General features: G+C 39.1%; 1 protein-coding gene across 1 annotated transcript in view; it reads right to left on the bottom strand.

Moving 5' to 3' along the window:
* The window catches only part of DST (dystonin), a 315,143-nt gene that overhangs the window by 78,416 nt on the left and 210,617 nt on the right, over positions 1–26,110 (bottom strand). Inside the window, exons 51-55 of the mRNA XM_081346025.1 lie at positions 24,792–25,287; positions 22,336–23,810; positions 10,180–10,341; positions 7,707–7,877; positions 759–925 (exon numbers count right to left, since the gene is read on the bottom strand). Coding sequence (XP_081202151.1) covers positions 759–925; positions 7,707–7,877; positions 10,180–10,341; positions 22,336–23,810; positions 24,792–25,287 — 2,471 coding nt within the window. The remainder of the gene's footprint in view (positions 1–758; positions 926–7,706; positions 7,878–10,179; positions 10,342–22,335; positions 23,811–24,791; positions 25,288–26,110) is intronic.

A 26,110-nucleotide genomic window follows, 5' to 3' on the forward strand; every position in this document is an offset into this window, starting at 1 on the left:
CTAGTCTAGAAAAAAGAAAGACTAGAGGTGACATGATAGCACTATTCCAGTATTTCAGGGGCTGCCACAAAGAAGATGGGGTCAACTTATTCTCCATAGCACCAGAAGGCAGGACAAGAAACAATGGATGGAAAGTAATCAAGGAGAGAAGCAGCCTGGAATTGAGGAGAAACCTCCTAACAGTGAGAACAATTAACCAGTGAAACAGCTTGCCTTCAGAAGTTTTAGATGCTTCATCACTGGAGGTTTTTAAGAAAAGACTGGACAGCCACCTGTCTGAAATGGTACAGGGTCTCCTGCTTGAGCAGGGGGTTGGACTAGAAGACCTCCAAGGTCCCTTTCCAGCTCTATTCTGACACACTGATTAGCTAGATCTGCTGGACCACTTTACTCCAGGCTAGAAATATTTTAAATTAAATCTCACAGGTGCAAAAGGTATCAATCCTTTATTAAAACAATGCTTAATTTGTCAGCTCCTCCATGCAGTAGACCTTGTCCTTATGCCCATTTTGTAATCCCCAGTGTCTGCCTTACCTATCCACCTATTTATTAACTGAGGAAATAGATAAATCACATTTACTGTATTTCACCTACAGTTCTAGTCTTAACAGTGCTAATGCATTTTCTCATCCAGCCTCAAAATCCAGCTCATCTTAGAACAAAAATCCTCACACAGCAGCTTCAAATTACAGTTTTCTTTGCTGTAGCTAGAAGAGCTTCCTGTTCTACCAGGAAGTGAATGAAAATGTTTCAAGTACCTCAGTTCTGCTTTATCAAGCAATGCAGCCCATCTGCTGTCCAGGAGACTCAGCTGTTTCAAGATCTTTTCTTTATCTGCCGGCTCCGCTGACTCTGCCATTTTTTCCCCTTCACGCTTGATCAATTCAACAGTAGGCTTGCGGTCATCTAACAATCTCTGGAGAAGCTGGAAACAAAATAATCAAAAATTAAACTGCCAGGAAATGATGGCTTTGTGACAAGATGAAGAGGCTGATTATCCAAGGTCTGGCTTACCGGCAAGTGGGAGAGATTTAAGCAAGCTGTCTTCTGAAATGGCAGGCAACGGACAGACCAGCATTTATGCTTCCCATTGCATAAATAGGCTATTCGTTCACTTAGCACTGATGGACTAAATAAATCCTATTGTCAGCTGTAGAGTTATTATTTTTCATTTTTATTTTAAATTCTGTTTCACATTATACTGACAGCTCAGGTTGGCTACAAATAAGCATGCCTTCCTTGCTTTTATGAAATAGAGTGCTTTCAGAGTAGGACATTCCATTGTAGCAGCTCTTCGAGATAGACCAGATCGGGAAACCAACTCCGCAGGGAAGGCTAGAATCAGCTTTGTTGAGATAGGCTGTAATAACTAAGTGTCCCAAGTCTCCTTGTGCTTTCATCCCCACCTTCTTATACCCTAGTGAGTCAGGGAAGACAGTCAGCCTCAGCCTCTTCTTAATACTATCCCCCTTCCCAAGACTTAAGGAAGGCTTCCATCCTCTTTGTTTACATAATGATTTCTGAATATTTGCTTCAAAACCATCTCCGTGGCTCTCTGTACGACAGCAGTCCATTGTATTTTCAAAAGATACTGATGAACCCTCTTACTAGGCCAGGGGTAGGCAACTTTGGCTCTTTTATGACTCGTGGACTTCAACTCCCAGAATTCCTGAGCCAGCTATGCTTAGGGAAAAGGGAAAGGTTTCCATGCTGAGCTATGCTGGCTCAGGAATTCTGGGAGTTGAAGTCCACGAGTCATAAAAGAGCCAAGGTTGCCTACCCCTGTACTAGGCACACAAGAATATAAAACTTGCTCTTACTTAAAAATTATTCTCTTCTGACAGGTCTCTGCATAATATTATTTGTGCCCACCATTCTTTGTTCCTGGATATATATGAAGTAGTCGCTATTCTGAATGCTGCCTATAGATGAAGGTTTTCGCAAAATCTGTCTTTACTTTCTATCAATTCACTTGCTGTTAATTCTGTAGCAATGGCTTTATATTTTCGATTAAGTACAATTAGTACTCCCATATGATCAACTGCTAGCAACAAACTTCCCTACATCAACCTCTGGAATAATTATTTATAATATGATTACAGCTAAGGGCCCATATCCATCCTTTTTAGAAGACAATAGTTGTATTACACACAACAACAAATGTTATGGTATCTTAAAGATACACTAATTTATTATAATCTATTGTTAAGTGTACTCAGGAAACCAGTAGTATGGTTTTGTTGTTCTACAAGTTGAGGAGTGGTTGTGAATTATAAACCATGGTGTTCAAGGGAAGTACAGAAAGCCTTCTTCACAGTACTAAGAGCCTGTACTTTCTACACTATGTGTCTCTTTGACTTCAACTTTTAACATTTCCATCATACAGTTTTGTAACTCAGTGGAATAATTTTAGACATCTGATTAACTTTCATAGACCACTGTGTATATATGTTATACCAAGTTGTAACTTTTCAGGGGGCATTAATACATTTTTCCTCCTAGCTGCAGACTGGCCTACAAAAGTCATATTTGTCAAAAGCCAAGTAAATGAGACACACAAGTTCACCAATTAAATCCATGCTTATTCTGTTCTCCAAGACAAAAATATGGGCAGCTCAAGAGCGTGTTGTAGCATGTACCACATAATGGAAAGCATGCCCTGTAATTGTTTTAATCAGAAAACAGAAGTACTTAGTTAAACAATTGACGGCAACCCTCTGAGAAAAGACACCGCATGGTGTTTAATGAATCATCTTTCCAGGCTGTCTGGAAAAGCCAGCAGCCAAGATGCAGCTGTGCAGAGGAAAGCTTTATTTAAAATTCTCCTGAGTATATACCGAAAGTTAGCTTGGGAGACAATCCAGGTAAATTAAACTTCTTAATTGGAAATTAAGTGTATAGCCAAGCCTTGAGCTATATTTATTTTTCTCAGGATTACATACCGTAATTACTATCATCACTGTAAGAAAAAATTTACTCTTGGAATGCCCTTAATATTATAGTTTCAGGAAAGGATTTTGTGAAAATGCAGTAAAATACTTTAGGGTTTTATATACATTCATTCAGCTTATTAGGTTTTTAAGGTTATATTAGCCTACATTGAGGCGTTTTGTTATTTATGCCGTGTATAAACTTCTTATATGAGAAATCCCGATACTGTAAATAAAGTATTAAATGGTAACATGCAATTAAGCTTAGCAACCACACAGATTGACTTCTACAGAATTATACGAATTACTTCATCTTTCTGTGTTGAGCTTTCCTATGTTCATGTATTTTACATTCCATATTCCCCCTGTAATTCTGTTTTTGCAAGTTCAGATTTTCTTTTTCTGTGTGGCAACATCAGCAACTTGATGTTCCAAAGATTTCAATCTAGACTTAATCCAATATAAACTTTGTAAAAACTATTCACAATCTCTTCGAATATTGTTTTTATTAAGAATTTTAATTCTAATAGTAAAAATAATGCAAACTAGAGAAAGAGAAGCAAATGAAAAGACTTAGAAGTGCAGGAAAAGATAAAAAGAAAAGACAGTATAAGGAAAAAGAAAAAAATATGACATCACTTTCAACCTTCATCACAACTATTATAAACAAATTTAATAACTCTTCACCCTCTATAACAGGGGTCCCCATCGCCCGGTCCGTGAACCTGCACCGGGCCGCAGCATGCCAGGAACTGAGCCGCACAAACAAGTAAAGCCCCATGTGTGGGAAGTAGGCAGCACACAAAACCACACACACTCAGGTCCATGGAAATCCTTTCTCCATGGAACTGGTCCCTGGTGCCCAAAAGGTTGGGGACCTCTGCTCTATAAGGTCCCCAACCTTTCCAATTCCACAGACTGGCAGTGGCAGAGGTGGAGAGAGGGAATGGTTTTGTGTGCGTACCTGCTGCCTGTGCCAATGGAGCTTTGCGCGCTTGCCTGCTGCTTGCGTGGCCCAGTTCCCAACTGGTCATGTACTGGGGGTTAGGGATCCCTCCTCCATAAGGTTAAAAAAATTGCTTCATCCAATATCCTATCAATTATCTTTGAGCAAATACATAAAGCATCAAAACTTTTCAATTCTGGTATCAGCAAAAAGTCCATAAAGGGTTGCCTTTATGTAACTTTATTATGTACCTTATTTCAGCCTTGATCAAATAAACCAAGTTTATGTTCCTTCTTTTTACTAACAGTTTTAATATTTATTTCAATCAAATATTGTCATAGGATTTCATTTCTCTTCAATTTTTGCTCATCCCTTTGTGCATATTTCTTCAAGGATTTTAACAAGCTTCTTTTGTAGATTTCCAGGTCATTCTCTTGGTTTAATCACTTGTATTTTCCTCTTAATTTTTAAAATTTCAGCCAGTTTCTTTTGCATATCAAATAAAGTGTCTTTTTTCCAAATCATTCTCCTGGCCTATCATTCGTAGTTCCATTTTATGTACTTTTTAAAATCTTGTCAGATAATTATTATTTTTTTTACATCTGCCATTCCCCTTCAATATCTTTTAGACATGATCTATTCATAAAACAGGCATCATTACTGACAGTGTTGCTATTGTAGGTACTAGATTCTGCCTCCATTCTTTAAAGATCTCCTGTAATATTTGCAATGTTCTAACATTTTGTATTATTTTGTAAGTCCTAGTACAGGTAGTCCTCGACTTTCAACCATTCATTTAGTGACAGTTCAAAGTTACTATGACACTGAAAAAAGTGACTTATGGTGACTGTCTTTTAACACTTATGACTGTTGCAACAGCCCCATGGTCATGTGATCAAAATTTGACTGCTTGGCAACTGGCATGTATTTATGACTGTTGCAGTGTCCCGGGGTCACCTGATCCCCTTTTGCGAACTTCTGACAAGGAAAGTCAATGGGGAATCCAGATTCACTTAACAATCATGTTACTAACAATCATGTTACTAACCTAACAACTATAGCAAGAAAAGCTGTAAAATGGGGCAAAATTCACTTAACAACTATCTTGCTTAGCAATGGAAATTTTGGGCTCAATTGTGGTCATAAGTCGAGGACCACATCAGGCTTCCTCTCTAGTAATCAAGTTTCCAAAATCATCGCTTATCTTTTGCCAAGACCTGCCACTGTCAGAATAGCAGAATAGCCAAAATAAATCTGTTTCCCGTGAAAAGTTATTTTTTACATCTCATTCCAAAAACATAATAAAACTAAATATTCCAAATTTATCTTGACCCTTAATCCACTTATAATCTTCTTAGATCAAAATCTTATTTAGCTTTTTGCTGTTATTTCCCATTCTTTACATTTTTAAGCCTGTAGTTATTTTTTCTCTTGTTCAGAGTGGGAAGATAAATTAACTGAATGAAGAGTTTTCAACCTTGTTGTTGCAAAGGTCTCTAATAGCTTTAAGATGGTTAATAGGTAATTTCCCAAAAGTGAAAGTTTTGTGAACTCAATCTCCTTTAAAAGGCTCTGCTGTGGTTGCGAACAAGGTGACTGATCCCATGACTTACTTCTCAATGCTCAAGCCCGTGGACAACCACTGTCTTCCTGTCTCTTCACAAGAAGCAACCACACATGTGGTTGCTTTCTGTGAGGAGCACATGTGGGCAATCTCTCATTCTTATTTAGAGACATTCCAAGGAAACAGTCTACTCGCTCATTTCTTGGTCTTTGCTGCGGTGGTTGGCTCCGCTTTCACAAAGCTCTCTTCAATTTGCCATACCACCACCCCCCTCAGAAGTTCTCATAAATGCCATTAGCATTCTTAAAGATCATGTATTGGAATCACAAGCTAAAGGAGAGGGCAGAGTAAAGAGATGTGCCAACTTGGAGTCACTACATGGGAGGAAATGTCAGACCAGACTAGTGAAGTCTTATGTACAGGTTTCCAAGGGAATGCAGCCAGACTGGCAAGGTTCTTGCAATATATGTGACCAACAATAAAGGAACTGCTTTGGCCCATTCACAAAGTTGTTCTGGTTACTTGCACCTGACATTATTCTTGCCAGACTTGCTGCCGTTCCTTGGGACGCAGTTTCACTAATCTGGTCTGTCATGTTTCCTCCCATGAAGTCACACCTCTTTACTCCCTCCTCTCCTTAGCTGGTGATTGTACCACAGATCCTCAGCTTTTCCTCAGCAGCATATTAAGTACCATCCAACCCAAGAAGCCAATTACCTGGAACTATATCATCAATCACTTTATCTTGTCTCTTCAATGATTTTCTTGGTAAAATACTGGAGCAGTTTACCACTACATTATCTCGTGCAGTATGAAATGATGCCTCCTTCACTAAAGTGATCTGCCATCCCCATTATTTTTATACATTGCTGTTGCCCAGTGTATGCGCCTGCTTGCTTTAGCTGGGCACCTAGGATGATCTTCATGACTCAGAGGTGACCCTGTTAACAGTATATACGATTGGCGTATATTCCTGGCATTCTTTGCACATCCCTCTCATGAATACTATCATGCCCTGCCATGATAAGGTAGTGTAGTAGGACTTGGGGGGGGGGGGAATAAAGTATCTTTATATTTTGAAGATTATGTTTTGCACTTTGCATACTGCATACTACTTAAATATGGGTAAGCCTATAGTTCTCTGTGGTAGGCAAATCCAACATAAATACCTTTCTACGTATTTATTTTTTCTGTCAAGTGGATGTTTTACTATTCCATTATTAAACTATAAGAAGATGAAACAAAAAAGTAAAGGTGCTACTCCTATTTTTAAAAAATAAAATTACAAATTTTGTTGCTATAAAAGCAGGTCATCTTTGTTTTACTGTACATACAGCTGATTCAGGAAGCTGACTGTCATCCAGCACTAACATTTGCTCAAAAATTGCCAGTTGCTAATCCTGACCCTAACATACTCATCATTTTCTTCTTGATGGGCCGATTCTGAAAATAAAGTTGTGGGTTGAACAATGTTTATTTTATTATGTAGACCATTCCCTTTCTATTTATATCCAAGTGCATAAAGGATGCCAAAATCCATCTAGGGCACTCCAGAGTAATGAAGTAACATTAGTGGAACTAAGATAGCCTGGGTCTTGTCAGTGCCTTGATAGGGACTATTTGGAAATTCCATTTTTATTCTCTCATATTCTGGGATAGAATGGTATGTAAACATACAAAAATAAATTAGGTAGTATGCTCCTTCGATTTTTCATAAAAGTAATTTTATAAAAAATCCTTTATGTGATATGCCTGGAGCAAGGCTCAAATTACAGAATGAGTGTGAGGCTAAAAAAAAATATCTAAATGGGAGTTAATTGAATCAGTTGCTTTTATCTCAAACACTTGTTCTGTTACTCTGAAATAATGATTTGGTATTCACTTCTGAAGATCCTCTGGGAAGACCTTATTCATTTCTGAAGCCTCTTTTTGAATAAGCAAGCATGGAACATCCTAAAATGCAGGTGATGATGGATAAATTCCTATAGACTCTGGATTCTGTCCTCCCTGCCTATGTTTCCTCCCCTTCCAGAGGTGAAGCAAATTCCCCCTTTAAAAAAAAACATTAAGAAAAACTAGGATATCGAACAATGGAGTAAAAAAAGGCTAATATCACTTCCCATTCAAATTCTTCTCTGCCTGTCTCCCTGGACATAGTAGATCATGAAAGGATAGTATTATTTCCTTCTAATTATTTCCACCTCCATCTCCAATGAAAGAGAAAAAAAAATAAAAAACTAAAGACAAATAAATAACTTTCACTTACTTTTTGTTCCTGTATTTGGGCCTTCACAACTTTAAATTCAGCTGACGGGGGCTTCTGATTAGCCACAAGATCTTCTGTATCAATTAACCAGCTAAGAATCGATTCAACAGCATCTTGAAATCTCCCACAGTGCAACAATGCTTCTTGCAACTGTGCTGCTCTTTGTGCAACCTGAAAAATATAAAACAAGCCCCAACCCTGAAGACACTATCCTCTGCCCACAATGCAACCTCTGACTTCCCAACCCCATTGAGAAAGTGAAGGAAATTAGGAGAATAAAAATTAAGCATTGCAATGTTCATGGACGTGATGATATTCGAGTTCAGGTTGTCCTCGACTTACAACCATTTATTTAGTGACCGTTCAAAGTTACAATGGCGTTGAAAAAAAGGGACTTATGACCTTTTTTTTTACAATTACGGCCATGGCACCATCCCTATGGTCACGTGATCAAAATTCAGATGCTTGGCAACTGACATGTATTTATGACAGCGGCAGGGTCCCGGGGCGGGGAGGGGGGGTATGTGATTCTTTTGCAACCTTGTGACAAGCAAAGTCAATGGGAAAGCCCATTAACAACCGTGTCACTAACATGACAGCTGCGGTAAGTCACTTAACTGTGGCAAGAAAAGTCATAAAATGGGGCAAAACTCACTTAACAAGTGGCGTGCTTAGCAACAGAAATTTGGGGCTCATTGTGGTCATAAGTTGAGGACTACCTGTACTTAGATAATTATTTAAAATTATTGCCACAATATATGAGCTGCAATATTTAGTCAGCCATCAAGGCATAAGACCTAATTCTACGTCTAGAATGGAATGGAAAAGATCATCTTCACAGTTTCTTCTCTTTCTCTCTTCAATTTTGGATCAACGCTTGAATGGCAAACAAAATGGCATTGTACTCACTAGCTATTATTCACATTAATAAAATAATGGTGTGTTTAGGATAGACTTTCTTATATTTTCCAAGATTACTGAAATGATACTATCTGACTTTATGTGTTGTCAGCAGACATGACAGGTCTAACACTGTGTAAGCCTTCATATTCAATTCCAAAAAAATATGCTTTGGAGGGATGCGATGATTAAAAGTTTTAATAAACATTAAAGTTATGGCTGTAATAAATGTATAGAGATTTATAATATGTTCTAAATTTATATTATAAAATATTCATCGTATAATAATATAAGTAACATGTTAAACCTACATACAGAGAATACCAAAACCAGGCCCACATAAACAATTTATTTGAAGATTGAATCTATTAAATTGTCGATGGGTCCTGACTTCTGGTATTCTCTGAATGTAAGTTTATCATGTTATTATGTTTATTATATGATAAATATTTTATATTTATTATAATAATAGAAAGAGTACAGAGAAGAGCAACAAAGATGACTGGGGGATTGGAGGCTAAAACATATAGGGAACGGTTGCTGGAATTGGGTATGTGTAGTTTAATGAAGAGAAGGGTGAGGGGTGACATGATAGCAGTGTCCAATATCTCAGGGGCTGCCACAAAGAAGAGGGAGTCAAGCTATTCTCCAAAGCACCTGAAAGCAGGACAAGAAGCAACGGATGGAAACTAGTCAAGGAGAGAAGCAACCTAGAACTAAGGAGAAACTTCCTGACAGTTAGAACAATTAACCAGTGGAACAACCTGCCTCCAGAGGTGGTGAATGCTCCAACACTGGTTTTTAAGAAGAGACTGGACAGCCATTTGCCTGAAATGGTATAGGGTTTCCTGCCTGAGCGGGGGGTTGGACTAGATGACCTCCAAGGTCCCTTCCAACTTCTACTTCTTCTTCTTCTTCTTCTTCTTCTTCTTCTTCTTCTTCTTCTTCTTCTTCTTCTTCTTCTTCTTCTTCTTCTTCTTCTTCTTCTTCTTCTTCTTATTATTATTATTATTATTATTATTATTATTATTATTATTTCCTTTCTCATTTGATGCATGACCATTGAACATTCCTAAGTATAGTAATAATTTCTTTGAAAAAAATAATATATAATGTGACTGGTCTAGGAGGTTTGACTTTTGGTATACTTTGTTAGATGCAGAGCATTAACACAGCAATTCTTGTTCTGCAACTCTTCTAAAGGAGAAATATATTTTCCCATAATCACAGTACAGCTATGAGAGCAGCCATTGACTCCTCAGCTTAAGCAATGTAGACAGGTACTATATTACCACCTTTGTTCAATCCAAATATGTTTTCCAAATTATTTCCAAAACTATATGTAATAGATAGATATAATTTTAAAAATAATATTTTGTGTTCATGTGAGAAATATTCATCTGTGCGTTCAGGAGCTCTACATGGGTGCTGAAGCATAGGTGATGCTTCAGACTTGGGAGACTACATGTTATTATGCAGCATGCCTACTATTTAGCAACTTTGTGGTGAGTTATCAGAAGCAACAACCCAGTAAAAGCAACAAGTATCTGCAGTGAAAAATATAGCTTAGTACCTTTTTATTGAGAGTTTTCCACCTTGTATTAACGTCTTCAATATCACGCTCAAGGTTATCGGTATTTGCATTTTTAGCAGCACTCTGAATAAGGCCTTGACCCAACCAATTTACCTCCTGCTGCTTAAGTTGCAGTGGTTCAATCTCTTCTTTCTCAAATGCCTATCAATTGGAAAAAAAATAAAACGAACAGAAAGTAAAAGACAAAACTACTTGGACAAAAGAGCCTGGAGCACGTTGAACAAAAGCAGCAACCGGAGCAGATATCGGAAGTCAAAACACACAGCATGCACTGTGTTGAAAATAACGTGTAAAATGTATATGTCAAATTGCACTTAATAGCCTAAAAACAGTTCAGGGCAAATTTAGCTGATTAGATAAGACAGACACTAAGGATTGACAAACAGTTATTACAAAAGTGGCAACAAACACCATGTTAAAAGTGAAAGTATGACCATAATGGTTTGGGTTTAACAGAGTTGTGCAAGCTTCAAAACTGACTTGGAAGAAGAGCTTCAAACCTTCAGTGTGAATGCCATCTCTCTCTCTCCACTAGCCAAACAGCTTCTGTGCAAGACTAAAATAGTAAGTGCCAGCACTTTAAAAGTCTCATTACCTTTGGATTTCTTAAACTGATGTATCTTTTTTCAGACTCATAAGGAACCCTGTAAAAAACTATGGCTGTTTTAATATCTCGCATTCCACCTGAGGTCTGAAGTACCTTTTCCCTCTCATTTGTAAAGCATCAACAATCCCGATGTTTTAACTCTCCTAACACAGAGACCCAAAAAAATCTGTGTTCTATATGGCAATTCACGCCAGGCTGAAGAGAATTGCCAGGGGAAAGTAATCTGAAGATGTTTTTCCCAAAGTCCTATCTAACTGCTTTGTTTACATGAATATGTAAGCTCACGCCCATTCTTTTTGGAAACACATGCCACTAGGCAACACACTTTTCCCTACCTATACCTAACAGTGGTAATAGTTTGAAATCCTTTCATTGGAACAGAATCAGCATCAGATGCAGTACTCTTGCACAGCCCTAGTTTAAAAGCAGTTCAGTGTGTTCTTAGTTTTAATTGAGGGAGCTTGTCATTAGTTCAAGTGGTTAACGGGTGACTGGCTTCACAGTTCCAGTGTTATAATAGTGTCATCTTACGGCCAAAAATAAATAAATAAATCAAGGTAACTACAGCAATGGAACTGGATTTGGTCTTAACGCTGGCGCAAAAGCAATGAACAGCAGCATTATCCTTTTAAAAGCAGCAGGAATACCGGTAGTTACAAAAAGTGACAGTAAAACCAACAGTAAATAGCGCTGCTGCATTTCCATGAGATTCCCCTTTGGTTCAACCATAACATCGCCATAATAAAGGAGGTAAATATAATAATCCATTAGACTGAGGGGCCATTTGAGAAAATATAAAAAAGCAATCAACAGCAAGCATTCCCAGTTATTGAGATGGCAAAATTAAATAGGACAAATAATATGCAACCTTTAGCCCTCAGGCAAGTTTGGGCACTAAGGAAAAGTGGTACATTTGACATTGGTACAATTAATACAAAGAATGCTACTGGACACCAAAAGTGTAACTTCCATTACTCAGTATTGTTAGTACCCATGTAGGGGATTAGCTTACATTTACATAATAGACTCTATTGTCATACTTATGCTCCCAATTACAAAGAATTACCTGAGAAGTTTTATTATCTTAAAAGATGAGAATCTGAAAACAACATATGCTTGAAAGTTGCCATCAAAGACCTGCAGCCATTATAATTGGTATAATCTACATCATACCAATTAGAAGAGGGGTCCCCTAGTCCTGGTCCACCAGTTTGGAACTGGGCTGTGGAAATGGTGGGTGAGTGCACGCATGTGCACGAAGCTGCATTTGTGAAAGTGGCATGTGCGCATGGGAAGCCCTCCCCTCTCCCTGCCTCCTGCTGCTGCCGCCCCCTCGGCATGTATTTTGGAGGTTGGAGACTGATGAATTAATGAAAGTCTGAAAACCGGAAAGTATCAAATGTGGATCAACTGGATAATGCATGTTCTAATTTATTAGAAAAGTATTATATTAAAAACAAGAATTCAACCTACAAAAAATCCTGCAAATTTTCATAACAGAAACTACCGCTCGCATACAAAGAAAGTATACTAAAAAAAATAGAAGAATGTCAAATTCCTCCAGGAAATAGTTACAGATTGGACAAAGAGAGAAACTAAAACTAAATATGGGATTAATCCCAAACATGTAGACGCCTTTCTTTACACGTTTTAACAATCTTTTCATGGGATAAAGAAAAAATGCCTAGTAGCCACCAAGAATACTATACATATTTGTGGAATGCAAAGCACATTACAAACATTAACACTATTCCTGATGCATCCAATCTTTCAATCGTTTCAAGAATGTGAAAAAAATAAGGTTTTCAGAATAAGCAAGACACATCATCACTGGCAACTTCACATAACGTTTTGCAAAGAAACTTTTAATACCCATAAAAAAGGTAAAGGTTCCCCCGCACATGTGTGCTAGTCGTTTCCGACTCTAGGGGCCGGTGCTCATCTCCGTTTCAAAGCCGAAGAGCCAGCGCTTGTCCGAGGACGTCTCCGTGGTCATGTGGCCGGCATGACTAGACACCAAAGGCGCACGGAGCGCTGTTACCTTCCCACCGTAGTGGTCCCTATTTTTCTACTTGCATTTTTACGTGCTTTCGAACTGCTAGGTTGGCAGAAGCTGGGACGAGTAACAGGCACTCTGTTACGCGGCACTCGGGATTCGACCCGCCAAACTGCCGACCTTCTGATCGACAGGCTCAGCGTCCTAACCCATACGTAGTGCATTAAGCTCTTGCCTTGTTGAACAAAGTACAATATATTACAGCTAGTCGTTGACTTGCAGCCATTCATTTAGTGATTTTTTTTGAAGTTACAACAGCACTGAAAATAGTGAATTATGACCAGTCCTTGCACTTACGACTGTCATAGCATCCCTATGGTCAAATGATCAAAATTTGAGTGGTTGGCAATCACCATGTATTTTGGATGGTTACAGTATTTCAGTCATGTGATCACCATTTGTGATCTTCCCAGCCAGCTTCCAACAAGGAAAGAAAATGAGAGACTCTATATGATTGTTTGATTCACAACCATGGCATCTCACTTTACTAACTGCCTTGCTTAACAGTGGGATATCTGGTCCCAATTGTGGTCATTAAGTCGAGGACTATCTACTAAAACATTCCCTTTAGAGCAATAAACACCTATCAGTGATAACTGAGAGGCAAAGAGTGACATTCATCTAGTAATTTGGGGACAACTTTGTCATATGACTTGTTCTTTCCACAAGTTCTTACATTAAATTATACTTGAAGTTCCTGTTAAAATCCCAAAGATAAGAACATCCTACTAAAGGAAAATACAACTACAGCTATATAATTCATTGGATACAGATCTCTATTTCCGTTTCAAAAATCCATATTTCTTAAAGGTAATTCCACAACGTTCCAAGCCAAGTATTTTCTCAGAATGGTTTAGCAATATATAATTAAAACGTGAATACAAGAAGATAACTTCACTGGGAAAGCTTATCAACAAACTTTGAAATGAAATAAGGTATCACCAAACTGGATGAAACAACAAGATTTAAAAATGTGAAACTTACAAATACCTTCTCTTTGTAAGAGAATACTTTTCTTCTTTCTACAACTTGGCCCAATAATCATGACCCTTGTAAAATCCCTGCTATTTCAGAAGCATGTCTTGGCATGAAGACGCAAAGAAACCATTTAAATACATGTAACTTGTCTTTAATCTGCATGGTTTGAAAACCACAACAATTCGAGCATTGCCATTTATAATTTATAGTTCAACCCTATGCTTGCCCACTCAAAGCCATTCTCACTGGGTTCAATCAAGTTATTGCTAGGGAAATGTATAGAGGATTAGCAGCTGGGGGGGGGGGGAAGCCTATATGCCTTGAATGGCACTGAGTGCCTGAAAAGCAGTTTCTACTATCAGAAATAAAAGGAAGGCCAGAGCAGAAGCTGAACATCAACACATCATGAAAGCATTTCATCTGAAGGGAGGTGGGCCCCATCTGGACAATAAATAGCCAAGCCGAAACAGCTGGACCTAATGGACCCTGTCACAAATTATCCTTAATCAATTTAACAAAATGTTCGTCTGCCAATTTCTGCCTTCTGACATATGTTGACCAAATGATGTTAGGCACCTTCATGGAAAGATTAACCAAACATGTGCATAAACGCTCAGGAGGCAATCGCTGAAACAAAACCCAAATAACGGAAAAGTCAACAGCAATACGACGAAATGTGTTTACGTTTTAATTACCTTATTAGACCTCAGCCCATTATAAATTGTATCCAAGGTTTCTTCTATAGGTATGTCTGCAACCCTGAAGCGGACTTCAGTTCTCACCGGATTTGCTTGGTGACATGAGATATTCTCAAGTTCTAAAGCCTGAGCAGAAATTTGAATTTCATTTGGATCCGTAGGAATCATGGTGTATTCTGTTTGGTGAACATGGGCATGTTTTACTAAATCCATTTCATCGGCAGGTATAGCTGCATCCTCATAATAAATAATCCTATCCTGAGGTGAAATATCCCTTTCAATCATCCTGTCGTGGTTTTCTAGTGGTTCGTTAATTTCAGAGCTGTTCTTCAAGGCCTTTCTGTCTACAATGTCTACAGTGACGTCATACTCTCGATCACTCTCCTGGAGCCATTCTGCATGGGCTAAGATATCCTTTTGTGAAGAAGTCGTCCCTGGGTGAAAAGGGCCATCTCCTCCTTCGGGGTGACCTTCCAGGTTCAACAGAGATTTCCCTCCTCTATGCTTCGTGTGTGAAGTATCCTGCAACTTCACTTGGTTGGGTCCATTGAGAAGGGAATTTCTTGAGGTGTTATGTTCACTGCTAGACACAGGAGAGGGAAATGTGCCAAATCTGCCTATTGACTGAATGTCCTCTATGGAAGGCAGGCTTCTAATCAGAGGTTGTTGTTCTGGCAGCCCAACTTGCTTGTCTTCCCTTTCGGTTTGAGGACTGCACAGACCTGAATCGTCCTCTTCTGAAGTCAGGGAATTTGTGCCGTACTCATCCTGGCTTCTCGCAGCCAAGCCTGCCATTTCAAAAGTCCCAGCAACTGAGGATTCACTTTTATTAGCAGAGTCTGCGAAATTTGGCAGGAGGAGCATCCTCCAGGATCTCCTGTGTTCTTTCTTTTCTGTGTGATACTTTGCTTTGGGCACGCCAGCTGTTCGGATGATGTCACCGTTCAGCTTCAGGGCATCAAAAATCATTTTTTCATCTAGCTTATTCGTTTCCCGTCCTCTGAGTTCAAACACACTGGAGGAAGAGAGACCACCGTTGGAGCAGAAGGTACTGAGGTCCAGTGTTCTATGACTATATGGCAAGGTCCGGTCAGAGAAATGCCTGGAGGAAAGGCTGCCTTTGGAACCTGAGTCGATCTGTTCATTCAGCCGAACTGTGTCGTAGATTGACCTCTGAGGAACATAGCAGTCCTCAATATTTATATCCTCCTCTTCATCACCTTTTCCTACGCAAGGAGGATTTTGGCGTAAACAGTCCGGCCTGCTCAGGGGCTTTCCCATTTCTGCAGTTATTTACAGGACTTTGCCCCAGTGCTCTTATGTCTTACTAGCGATGTCGTGGAATACCCAGATTAAAAAGAGATCAGAATGCCTCTACGGTAAACTTGCCTTCAGCAGAACATTTTAAGTACATACTACACCAAGAACATAACTTATGAGGTGGATAAGGTTATAATCAGTGCATCTATAAAAGAAAAGCAGACGTTTACCTGGTTGTGATTTAAATGCTCCCTTCCTAAAATATAAAGTGCCTGAGCTTAAGAAAAAGGGGAACAGGAAAAAAAAACCAACTATCTTTGAACACTTTAAAATACCGCCTCAAGTATATACATTAAAAAAAAAACATCCCCCAACAAAATCTAAGTGGCTCAAATGGTCAGACCTTCCCTTGGATCGCTCCATTTCATTCCTCAAGTTAAAATGTGTGAGTTAAATCCCCAGACTGAGTCTTCAAATCAAATCATCTTTACAACAGGTCGCATGTTATCTTCAAGAGGTGGCAAACTAACTGTAATCCCTTCAAAAGGCTTGGAAAAACCCATCTCCTTAATCAATAAGCCATGCTGAAGAGGACCTTGAAGGAAAAATAAAACAATCCAGACAAGCTGCCAAAAATGTTACGACCAAGGCACTTGAAAAGTTTTTGAGGAAAAAAAATAATTCAAGAAAAAAAGTCATTCGGGTACATTCAGAGGGAAGAGGAAGAACAATTTTTTACTTTGACTTTACAAATAATCTCCACTCGAAAAGCCGTTTCTTTCTTCTGTCCTGGAAATGCCCGTGCGAAGCGTTCAGAAGTTCCATGTGGAAGGTGCCGTTTTTTCTGAGCAGCCGAACAAACAAACAAAAAAAAAAGAGATCAAAAAGCTTCAAACTATAGAAGAAAACTTCTCTCCGATCCCTCGGGTAGCCTTAGGCTTAAAACTGGCTATCTATCCTCTCTTGTAAGGCAGCAGCTCAGCTGGAAGCCGCGGTGTTTCTCCTTCCACAAAAGCAGGGCAGATTTACATTCCCTTTAAATCTAGTAAGACTTCTGATTTCACTGGAGCTGGAGAGAGGAGCGTGCGGTCGAGGACGTTTGGATCAGTGTTAGCTGTAGCAAAGAAGGCATAAAAAGGAGATTCCCGGCCATAAACGTACAGCCACGCTGCTGCCCGCCCGGCGTGGCTGGGAAGCTTTCTATCGCTCCCAGGTTTCTTCTGATCTGACAGGCATCGCCCTCCCTAGAGTGAGCTTAAAGAAACAGCCTTTCTGTTCTTCAGGCAACATCTGCTGCTAAACCCATTCACTCCCTGAGCATTATGCTAACAGAGCATTAGTAGGAGTCTGACCTCTCCAGCTTCCACCACAACCACCCCCTTTTACGTTTCCTGCCTCACATGGCTTAGCTTAGCCATGTCTCACTTTTACTGTTTGTCTTGTCTCTTTGCCCTTTGGAGGGGGGGGAGATACACAGAGGAGCAAGTTTCCTATCAGCACTCAGCACATCAGATCCATCCTCTGTAACCCTGACGGAAAAGGGAGAGGGTAATGGGTTAGAACAGAGTAGGAAACCATGATAATTAGTTCAAAATGTCAGGCGGGGTAACCTGACACTTCTACAAGATGGCCCTGGCTACTAGGAACTGTCTCCAACACTAAAAGTCAGTTTAAATTAACAGGCTGGTCTTATTCATAAACAGTTACTGCTGACATCAGCAGATGTCCTGGAGGTAAAAGGACGCAAAGTAATGTTTCCTTCACTTGATATTTGTAATCTACAAGCACACAAGATTAAAAATTCTACATAACAACTTCCTCTGAAAAACTAACAATGTGCCCTTTGTTATAACTCAGCTCAGGCCATTGGAAATGGAATTGATAGTTTTGCACTTATTTTCATTTCCTGGTTCTCAGACTAGCCTGTGAAAATCAAACAAATCCAAGAATGTAAACCATTATTCCTGACTTGAATTAAAATGTAAAACAAAACAAGAGTGACAGCACCGGGCAGAATAACCGTTTAATTTCAGGAAAATAATACATTTCTGAATAGAAATATTCCCCCCCAAATACGTAGGTACAATTGTGAAAGGCTATTTTTTCCACCTTACGTACTCCTTACTATCCCCTAATTCAGGTATTTGTCTACCGAACTGTGAAATAAGCTTCCAAACCTGCATTTTTGGAAGCTCCATCTGATCAAGACTATGCCATTCCCATGTGTTTCTCCATCTAACAAACTGAGAATATTCCTCAAAATTAAACCCAAGCAATGGGATCTCTACCAATGTAGAACTCCATAGGCTAATCAGAATCCTAAAGACACAAGGATCAAGTACAGATAATCCTCAATTTGCAACAGCTTGTTTAGCGACTGTTCAAAGTTACAACGGCACTGAAAAAAGTGACTTATGACCACTTTTACACTTACAACTGTTGAAGCATCACCATGGTCACATGATCAAAAATTCAAATGCTTGGTAACTGATTCATATTTATAACGGTTGCAGTGTCCCGGGGTCATGTGATCCCCTTGTGCGACCTTTTGACAAGTAAACTCAATGGGAAAGCTGAATTCACTTAACCACCGTCTGACAAACTTAACAACTGCAATGATTCACTTAACAACTGTGGCAAGAAAGGTTGTAAAATGGAGCAAAATTCACTTAACAAATGTCTCGCTTAGCAACAGAAATTTTGGGCTCAGTTGTGTGGTCGTAAGTCGAGGACTACCTGTATCTACATATTCTAACACAGTGCACTTCCACTTCTTTAACCTTCTTATATGCACTCAGTGCAAAATGAAGTGATACTTTGAATAGCCCTAAAATGTGGCTTCTTAAAATGATTCAAAGGGAACAAACAGAATTCCTATCCCTATAAGAGCAGACATGTCAAACACAAGCCCCGGGGGCCGGATCCGGCCCGCGAAGTGGTTTCATGTGGCCCGCAAAGCCATCCTGGAAACAGAGAGGGAACGGCCCCCACTGCCTTGGCCCTGGCCCAGAGACCCTCCTTCTGGCAGAGACCCTCAGATCTGTCCCACTCCTGCCCAGGCCCCCATAGGCACCCTTGATGCGAACGATGTAGAGCTGGCCACGTCCATCCAGCAGGCCATACGCACTCTAGCCACGCCCACCCAGTAGGCCACACCCACCCTGGCCATACCCACCCGGCCCCCTGAGGGCAACCGCAATACTGATGCGGCCCTCAATGAAATTGAGTTTGACACCCCTGCTATAGAGGATCAAGTCCAGGATCACAGCATCTTCACAGCATCTGACTTTTCTTTTAAAGTTAATTACTTATACTGCAATAGCCAGTGAGAAGGGAATGGCCATGGGTATTTATAATGACATGCAAACTCTAAGGAGAATCCCTGGATCTTTGTCAGGAAAAATCCATACTAGGATTAACCCGACTAAAATACTGGGAAAGCAACTTTCTTCTTCTGGCTGTACTGCCAAACAGATAGTTGTTCAACTTACAATCATTTGCTTAGCGACCGTTCAAAGTTACAACGGCACTGAAAAAAGTGACATGTGTGTTTTCCACTCGCAACCGTTCCCCCATTGCTGTGATCATGGGATCAAAATTCAGACGCTTGGCAACTGGCATGTATTTATGACTGTTGCAGGGTCCCTTCCTGGGTCATGTGATCACAATTTCTGACAAGCAAGGTCAACAGGGAAGCCAGATTCACTTAACAACTTGGTTATTAACAACTGCAGTGATTCACTTAACAACTATGGCAGGAAAAAGTCATAAAATAGGGCACAATTCGCTTAACAACTCTCTTGCTTAGCAACCAAAATTTTGTGTTCCAATTGTGCTCGTTAAGTCGAGGATTACCTGTAATGCACAAGTACTTTTTTACTACTTGTGGCTGAATGTGGGGATGCTGGCTTTACTTCAAGAATCCAAATAAGCCAACCGTGGTTTGGCTCTGAAAGATTTGGATTTTTTAAAAGATCCAGAATGCATTTGTGGGTACCCGAACGTACGTTTATTATACCTGCCGCATTCTTTTCTAATACCTGGAAAGTATACATTAAACGGTTATGGCATGGATGATAACTTCCATTTATATGAATGGAGGATCCCATCTAGATGGGGAAATTAAAAAGTACAGTTACTTTGGATAACAACAATATTTGTAAGCAAATTAATCCTTTTTTTAAAAAAAATGTCATCATAAAAAATCCTCATTTAAAATGTTTTTCCACTGGTGTGTCGTAAAGTGGGCAACCATGTTAAAGTTGATATGATAATAATATATTGGGTTTAATTTGGAAGAACTGTAGTAAAAGAAACAGAAGGGAAGAATATCTTTTGGATTCAGTCAACAGGCATAACTCATGAGAATTCAAATTAGCCCAAAGCATGTATTCCAGTAGGGAGAAGTTCCCTGAATGGGCTCCATCATGAGTCCGTAAACTCAGAAAAGTAAACCTCTGGTCCCAGTGACCGACCCAGATTCAATCTTGCAGAATTAGAATTATCAAGCAACTTCAAGCCCAACTGAGCTTTAAAAGTAAGAAGCATCTTGAACTCAACCCCAAAATAAGCACAACCATATTGGAATGAAATAGTCTAACTGTGCAGCCTTAGATAACAATTATTCTCCAGCAAGGACTCAACAATAATCTCTCAAGTCACCCAATTCTGTGCTACCATTTGTATGATATACCATACTAAGGATTGGAAATTCTTATAATAGTGGATTTATTTTAGTAACTATGTTCTTAATTATTTTTAGACCCTATTATACTTATTGTTCTCTCTCTCTCTTTCACACACACATACATACATAAAACTTCACTTATTTCATTTCTATGTACATTCATATTTATTTCATTTTAAAACTTCTTATCTTATTTGTATTTGGCCTCGGGGCTGTAATAAATACATTTGAATTTAAGCCTTAGGTAAGAATATGGTGGCATCACTTTAAAGCAGCTTAAGCTTCCAGTACCCCTTTAAGGACAGCCCCATGTTAAGCATGTTATATCAGTCTCCTCTGAGTTAATATAGCAGGCAAAAGAAACGTTTTTGCTTGGTTTCTTTTCTCTACGGCTTAAGGCAGGGGCTTAAGGCATGCCTGGCTGAGGAATTCTGGGAGTTGAAGTCCACAAGTCATAAAAGGGCCACGTTTGAAGACCCCTGGCCTAAGGACTCTTCCAGCCTACAGTATTATCCTGGGTAATTCTAATGTCCTGCTTATGAAATTCAAGTTTATGCCTTGAAGTCCAATGCAGAGAATTTTTTTTTCTTTCACAGTAGGAATCCTTGGACTCACTAGAGACTAAAATTAATTCTGCCAGACGGGTTTTTTGGAAGACAGCCTGGGTTAAAAGATAGAAACCAGAGCTGTTTTTCAGCAGAACTACACAAGCTATTGGCCTAGTGCCTTTGCCTCGCCTCACCTCCACATTCTTTTGTTTTCCTGACCGATCGGCCCTTTTCCTGATCTTGGGAACCTAACTTAGACAGGTCTTCCTAAGTACATAATCCTTGGCATGAACCCAGGTTGTGACTCTTGGACAACCCCTTGGAACAAATGTTTGGCTTGGCTTCACCTAGGACTTTGCTTGACTGGACCATTACCGTGAAGGAAGACTCTTATTTCATTATGTGCAGTACACAATGAAATATATCTTAAGCATGAAAATTTACGTGTCTGTGCCAGTATTGACAAGAACACAAATTATAGGCTCCCCCTCTTGTTCTCCTTATTGTCTTCCTTTTGGAATCGTTTAATATTAAAGCACTAATCAGGGTTGCATCTGCTTCTTCTTTCACCTGGATATGGAAAGAAGGATGCTTTGAGACTGCCAATACTACCCATTATCCATTCAGCTGTTCTTGAGAGAAAGTATCTAAGCAGGACAAAATAACAACAACAAAAAGCGAAAATAATATATCATTTCTTAAAGATTCTCAAGGTCTACTGCAACCTTTAAAGCAGCTTCTTTGGGGGGGGGGGTTGTGAGAACCATATTTGGCCTTCACACAACACTGTATGGGCTTATTCCCCCCAAAAGGGCAAGACTACGTAAGAGATGTAGACCGACGCAAAGACTAAATCTGATTCCATTTTATTTACATCCATACACAGTCACAATGTTGTTATAATTCACTCAGGATTATACTGGCAGTGCTATCATCCAACAACACTATCAGAAGGCACCTCCACCAGCACTGTGAAACAACTCTGCAGCATATAGAGACCAGTGAGAGCTGCATCAAAGAGTGGGAAACAACAGTGCAAGTACCATTGTGCAGAAAACCTAACATTTCAAAACGTTTTAAAACATGCAAGAGCTTGCACATGTGTAAAATTATTATTATTTTTTTTTAAAAAAACAAGGCTAAAACTGTAGATACCCCAAAATCTTTAATGCACACCAAGGCCTGAACTCATCAATCACAAATATGTTGGAGGACAGATAATGAGTTAACCGTGGTAACAAATTTGCAGTGTATAGTATTTTGACAACTCTGTTCCAAAGCTATAGGGAGAATTATCTTACCTGAAATACTTTCAGTTGTTGATTAATAACCTCTGTTTCCATTCCAACAGGGCCTTGGGATTCTTCATGTTCTTCAGCTTCCTCAAGCAGTTTGGCAAATCCCTTTAGTTTGCTGTAAAATTCTTCAACGCGATTAATAGTCCCTTCGATCTGCTCTTCCCTGGCTTTTGCTCTGTCCAGTAATTTGTTGCACTGCTTATTCAGAGCCTCTAAATCCCTTTTTATACCTGCGAGATCAGGAGATGCCTCTGCGTCACTTGCTAACATCACTTTACATGTCTTGTTTGCGTTTTCATTGTTGCTTATCAATTCCTGCAATTTTTTAAGGAAAACTTTGATGTCCTTTTGTTGGGACTGCAGAGTGACAAGATCCCTGGCCACAGGAGCCATGCTATCCAGCTCATCATCACACTCTGCAAATTGAGAAAACATCTCTCGAATGGCATTTTGGAAATGGCCAATTCCCTGGAGCTTAGCCTCCAGGAAGGAACATTCATCCTCAACCTGCTGGCTGACCGCGTTGAATTCTTCTTCTAATGATTCTGATTGCAACAAGAGGTCAGAGACGTTTGCTGACTCAGAAGCATCCACTACCAGATCTTGGGCAAGTTTTTTTGTCACATCTACTTGTGGCTTTAATGTCTGAAGGGCTTTCTGCTGAGTCTGCATAATAGTTAAGTGTTTATTACTATACGTCTGAGGTTTAAGAGCATTGTGTATGTCTAACTGTTCCCTAGTATTCTTCAACTGCTCCTTAATGTCCTGGGATGATTCTTGAAACTCTTTTAATCTCCGAGACATCTTTTCAAGAGTATCCCTTTTAATATGTAACTCTTCTGTGACCATATCCATCTTCTGCATCAATAGTTTCTTTTCCTCTTCAATAACGTCCTTATCAGTTTGACAGGCACTAAGGAAACTTTCTGCTGCATTATTTAAGAGCTCAACAATCCCTTGGTGTTTATCCAAATCCTTCTGCCAAATCTTCACCTGAGCAATGGAATTCTCTATCTCAACAGGATCGATACCTATTTTAAGATCTGATAAGTTATTTTGGCACTTGGTTATCCAAGGTTGCAGGACCTCTACGTGTTCTTTGTATCGGAGAGCCTTTTCCAAACAATCATTCAACGTATCTTGCCTTTCATTCACTTGCTTATGCAGCTCATCCCAGTTAGCTTTGAGCATGTTGAGCTGGGAGTGCAATTCTGTTTTTTCGGTCCCTTGTGTCTTTTGAAGCAGATTTTCGCCTTCTGAAATTATTTTTTCATATGAACCAATTTGGTCAGACAGCGCTGCCTTAAATTCTTTCTGATCCTCAATTAACGACCGCAAGCTTTCTAGCTTGGTGGAAATGGGAGGACACTGATTTTGTGTTTGTTTCTTTGTGTCCAGCCATGCTTGAAAGTCTTTAGACATCTGTTGGAATTGATGAGAACTTGCATATGTCAACTGAAGTTGTTCAATGAGACTGCCTGAAAAAGATTTTTTTTAAAAATACTATTTTAAAATACTGGAAACCACGTCAAAGTTAGAATATGATGGGTTTTATTTCAGTCAAAAAGAATTGTTATTTCTAATAAATGTACGCCATAGCTATAGAACAATTGGATTTAGCTAGTCAAAATGTATGAATAATATAAGTAGTATAATATAATATAAGTATTATATTATATAATAATATAATAATATAAGTAGCAAAACAATCCTAAATTGAGATATTCCTGTGAGTCTGAGAAAAAAAAATCATGTCCCAGATTAGTATTATCATTGGTTTCAGAGATGCTTCCAACTATAGCGTAATAGAAATAACATGTATTACTTATGCAATTAACTGTCTCCTTTAGTCTATAATAAACATGCAATACGTTTTACTACAAAATGGTAATTACATAAGCTTTCTTCAAAGCCCTGCCAGAGAAAATGCAAACCTCACTGCCAATGTGTTAAAAGAGTTTTATGCTCTGTTAAAATGCACCCTGTTTAAATCTGAAATTTAGTACTGCTTCCCATGATATAATTCCTCCATATTCTAAAGCTCCCAGTGAATCTGTGTGACATTCCATTATGCTTTAAATATATCTACACAGGAGAAATAGATGCGTTGAGATTTCTTCACTGTTTCTTAGGTGAAGGAACAAGGAGAGTGGTATTTCAATGGTGTTGAAATCATCTGTTCGTGTGTATAAATCTTCTATCAATGGTATCTCGTTCAGTATAAAATACAGAGAGATCCAAGATACTGGTCAAATCTAGAAAAACAGACCTATCACCACCCATCCATACAACTCAGGCCCCAGGCAATATCTCTTTTATTTCAAACGTGTTCTATCTATCTGGGAGAATAATTGCAATCCTGAATTTAGTGTAAAGCTAATTTTCATTTCAAGAAACGCTACGTTTTCCCACTATTTAGGATTTTATTTTATTTTTTTAAAAACTGCTTTGCCACTTACCTGCTTTTTGTGCCATCTCCTTGAAAGGCTTTAAGACACCTTCTAATTGCCTAACAAGTTCAGCTCTCAAGTAATCTTCTGCCACCAACACAGACAATTCCTCGCACACAAGCCGAGCAGCGTTTAGGTGTAACATTTCTTGGTCTATTTCGCCTTTTATTTCCTGAGCTGTTTCCAGTTGCTGCTTCACAGAATCGGGTTCTGCACTTATAGCCAGGTTCTGGCTGAGTTTATTTTCCAGTGTGCTAAGTTTCTCGGAAAGGCTTTTCAGACGGTTCTGGTACTCTGTGCTTTTGACGAGGACTTGTTCAATTCGACGACAGCGGTCGCTCAGCTGTCCTGTTAAACCATCCCATTTCTGTGCCACTGCCGTCAGCTGCTGCTTCACCCTTTCATGAATAGGAGGGTGTTCGCCAGGCCTCTGCAGGATTCCCTGACCTGCTTCAGACAGGTGTTCGTACTGGGGTTTCCGGGTATCAAACTCTTTGAGCAGAATCTGAGGAGGCAGGGCGTGTTAGAAGTTAATTCTGGACCAGTACAAGGAAGAATCATCGTCACCCTACTTTGTTACTTGAGTTTTACAAGCACCGTTTCTCATATAAACGGAAGCTGTTCTGCCAAAGCCACATTGCACACGCAGATTCATTATTTAGACCTGTCTCAGAAAGGCTGTTCCTGTTTAACAGTTTATCTCCTCTTTCTATAAAACAGCAAAAATCCAACTGGCCGCATATGATCTTTTATTATGTCAATAAATGGGCTCAATGATAATAAATGCTGATTTCAGTTCTCGTATAGTTACCTGTGATTAAGTCATAATCAACATATACAAATATTTGCTGGAGGTGCGAGAAAGAGATTGGAACATGTAAACATATGTGGTGGGATTGTTATAGCGCACAAAAGACATGGGATATGGTGTTTAGGGAAATTAGAGAACTTTTGAAGGTAAATTTAGATATGCCACCGAGGATTGCATTACTGTTACTGGTGGAAAAACAAGACATAAATGAAGCAAAAAAGGAATTGATTGTAAATTTGATAACGGTAGCTAGATTAGTGATGGTTAAATATTGGAGACGGAATTGGGTTATGCAAAGAAATGAGTGGTAAAATGAAATATGGAATATGGCAATTACTGATAAATTAACAACAGAAATTAAATTTTAAAAAGGCATGATTAAAGTAAATAATTATAATGAAATATGGGATGATTTTATAAAAACAGTCTTGGTGGAAGGTAAAGGGAATAAACCTGCTCAAGAATATATGCTGTTTTGGAGTGGATAAGGGCACAATTGAAATACATTGTATATTTT

The sequence above is a fragment of the Vipera berus genome, assembly GCF_964194415.1.
Source record: "Vipera berus genome assembly, chromosome: 1".
Classification (NCBI taxonomy): domain Eukaryota; kingdom Metazoa; phylum Chordata; class Lepidosauria; order Squamata; family Viperidae; genus Vipera; species Vipera berus.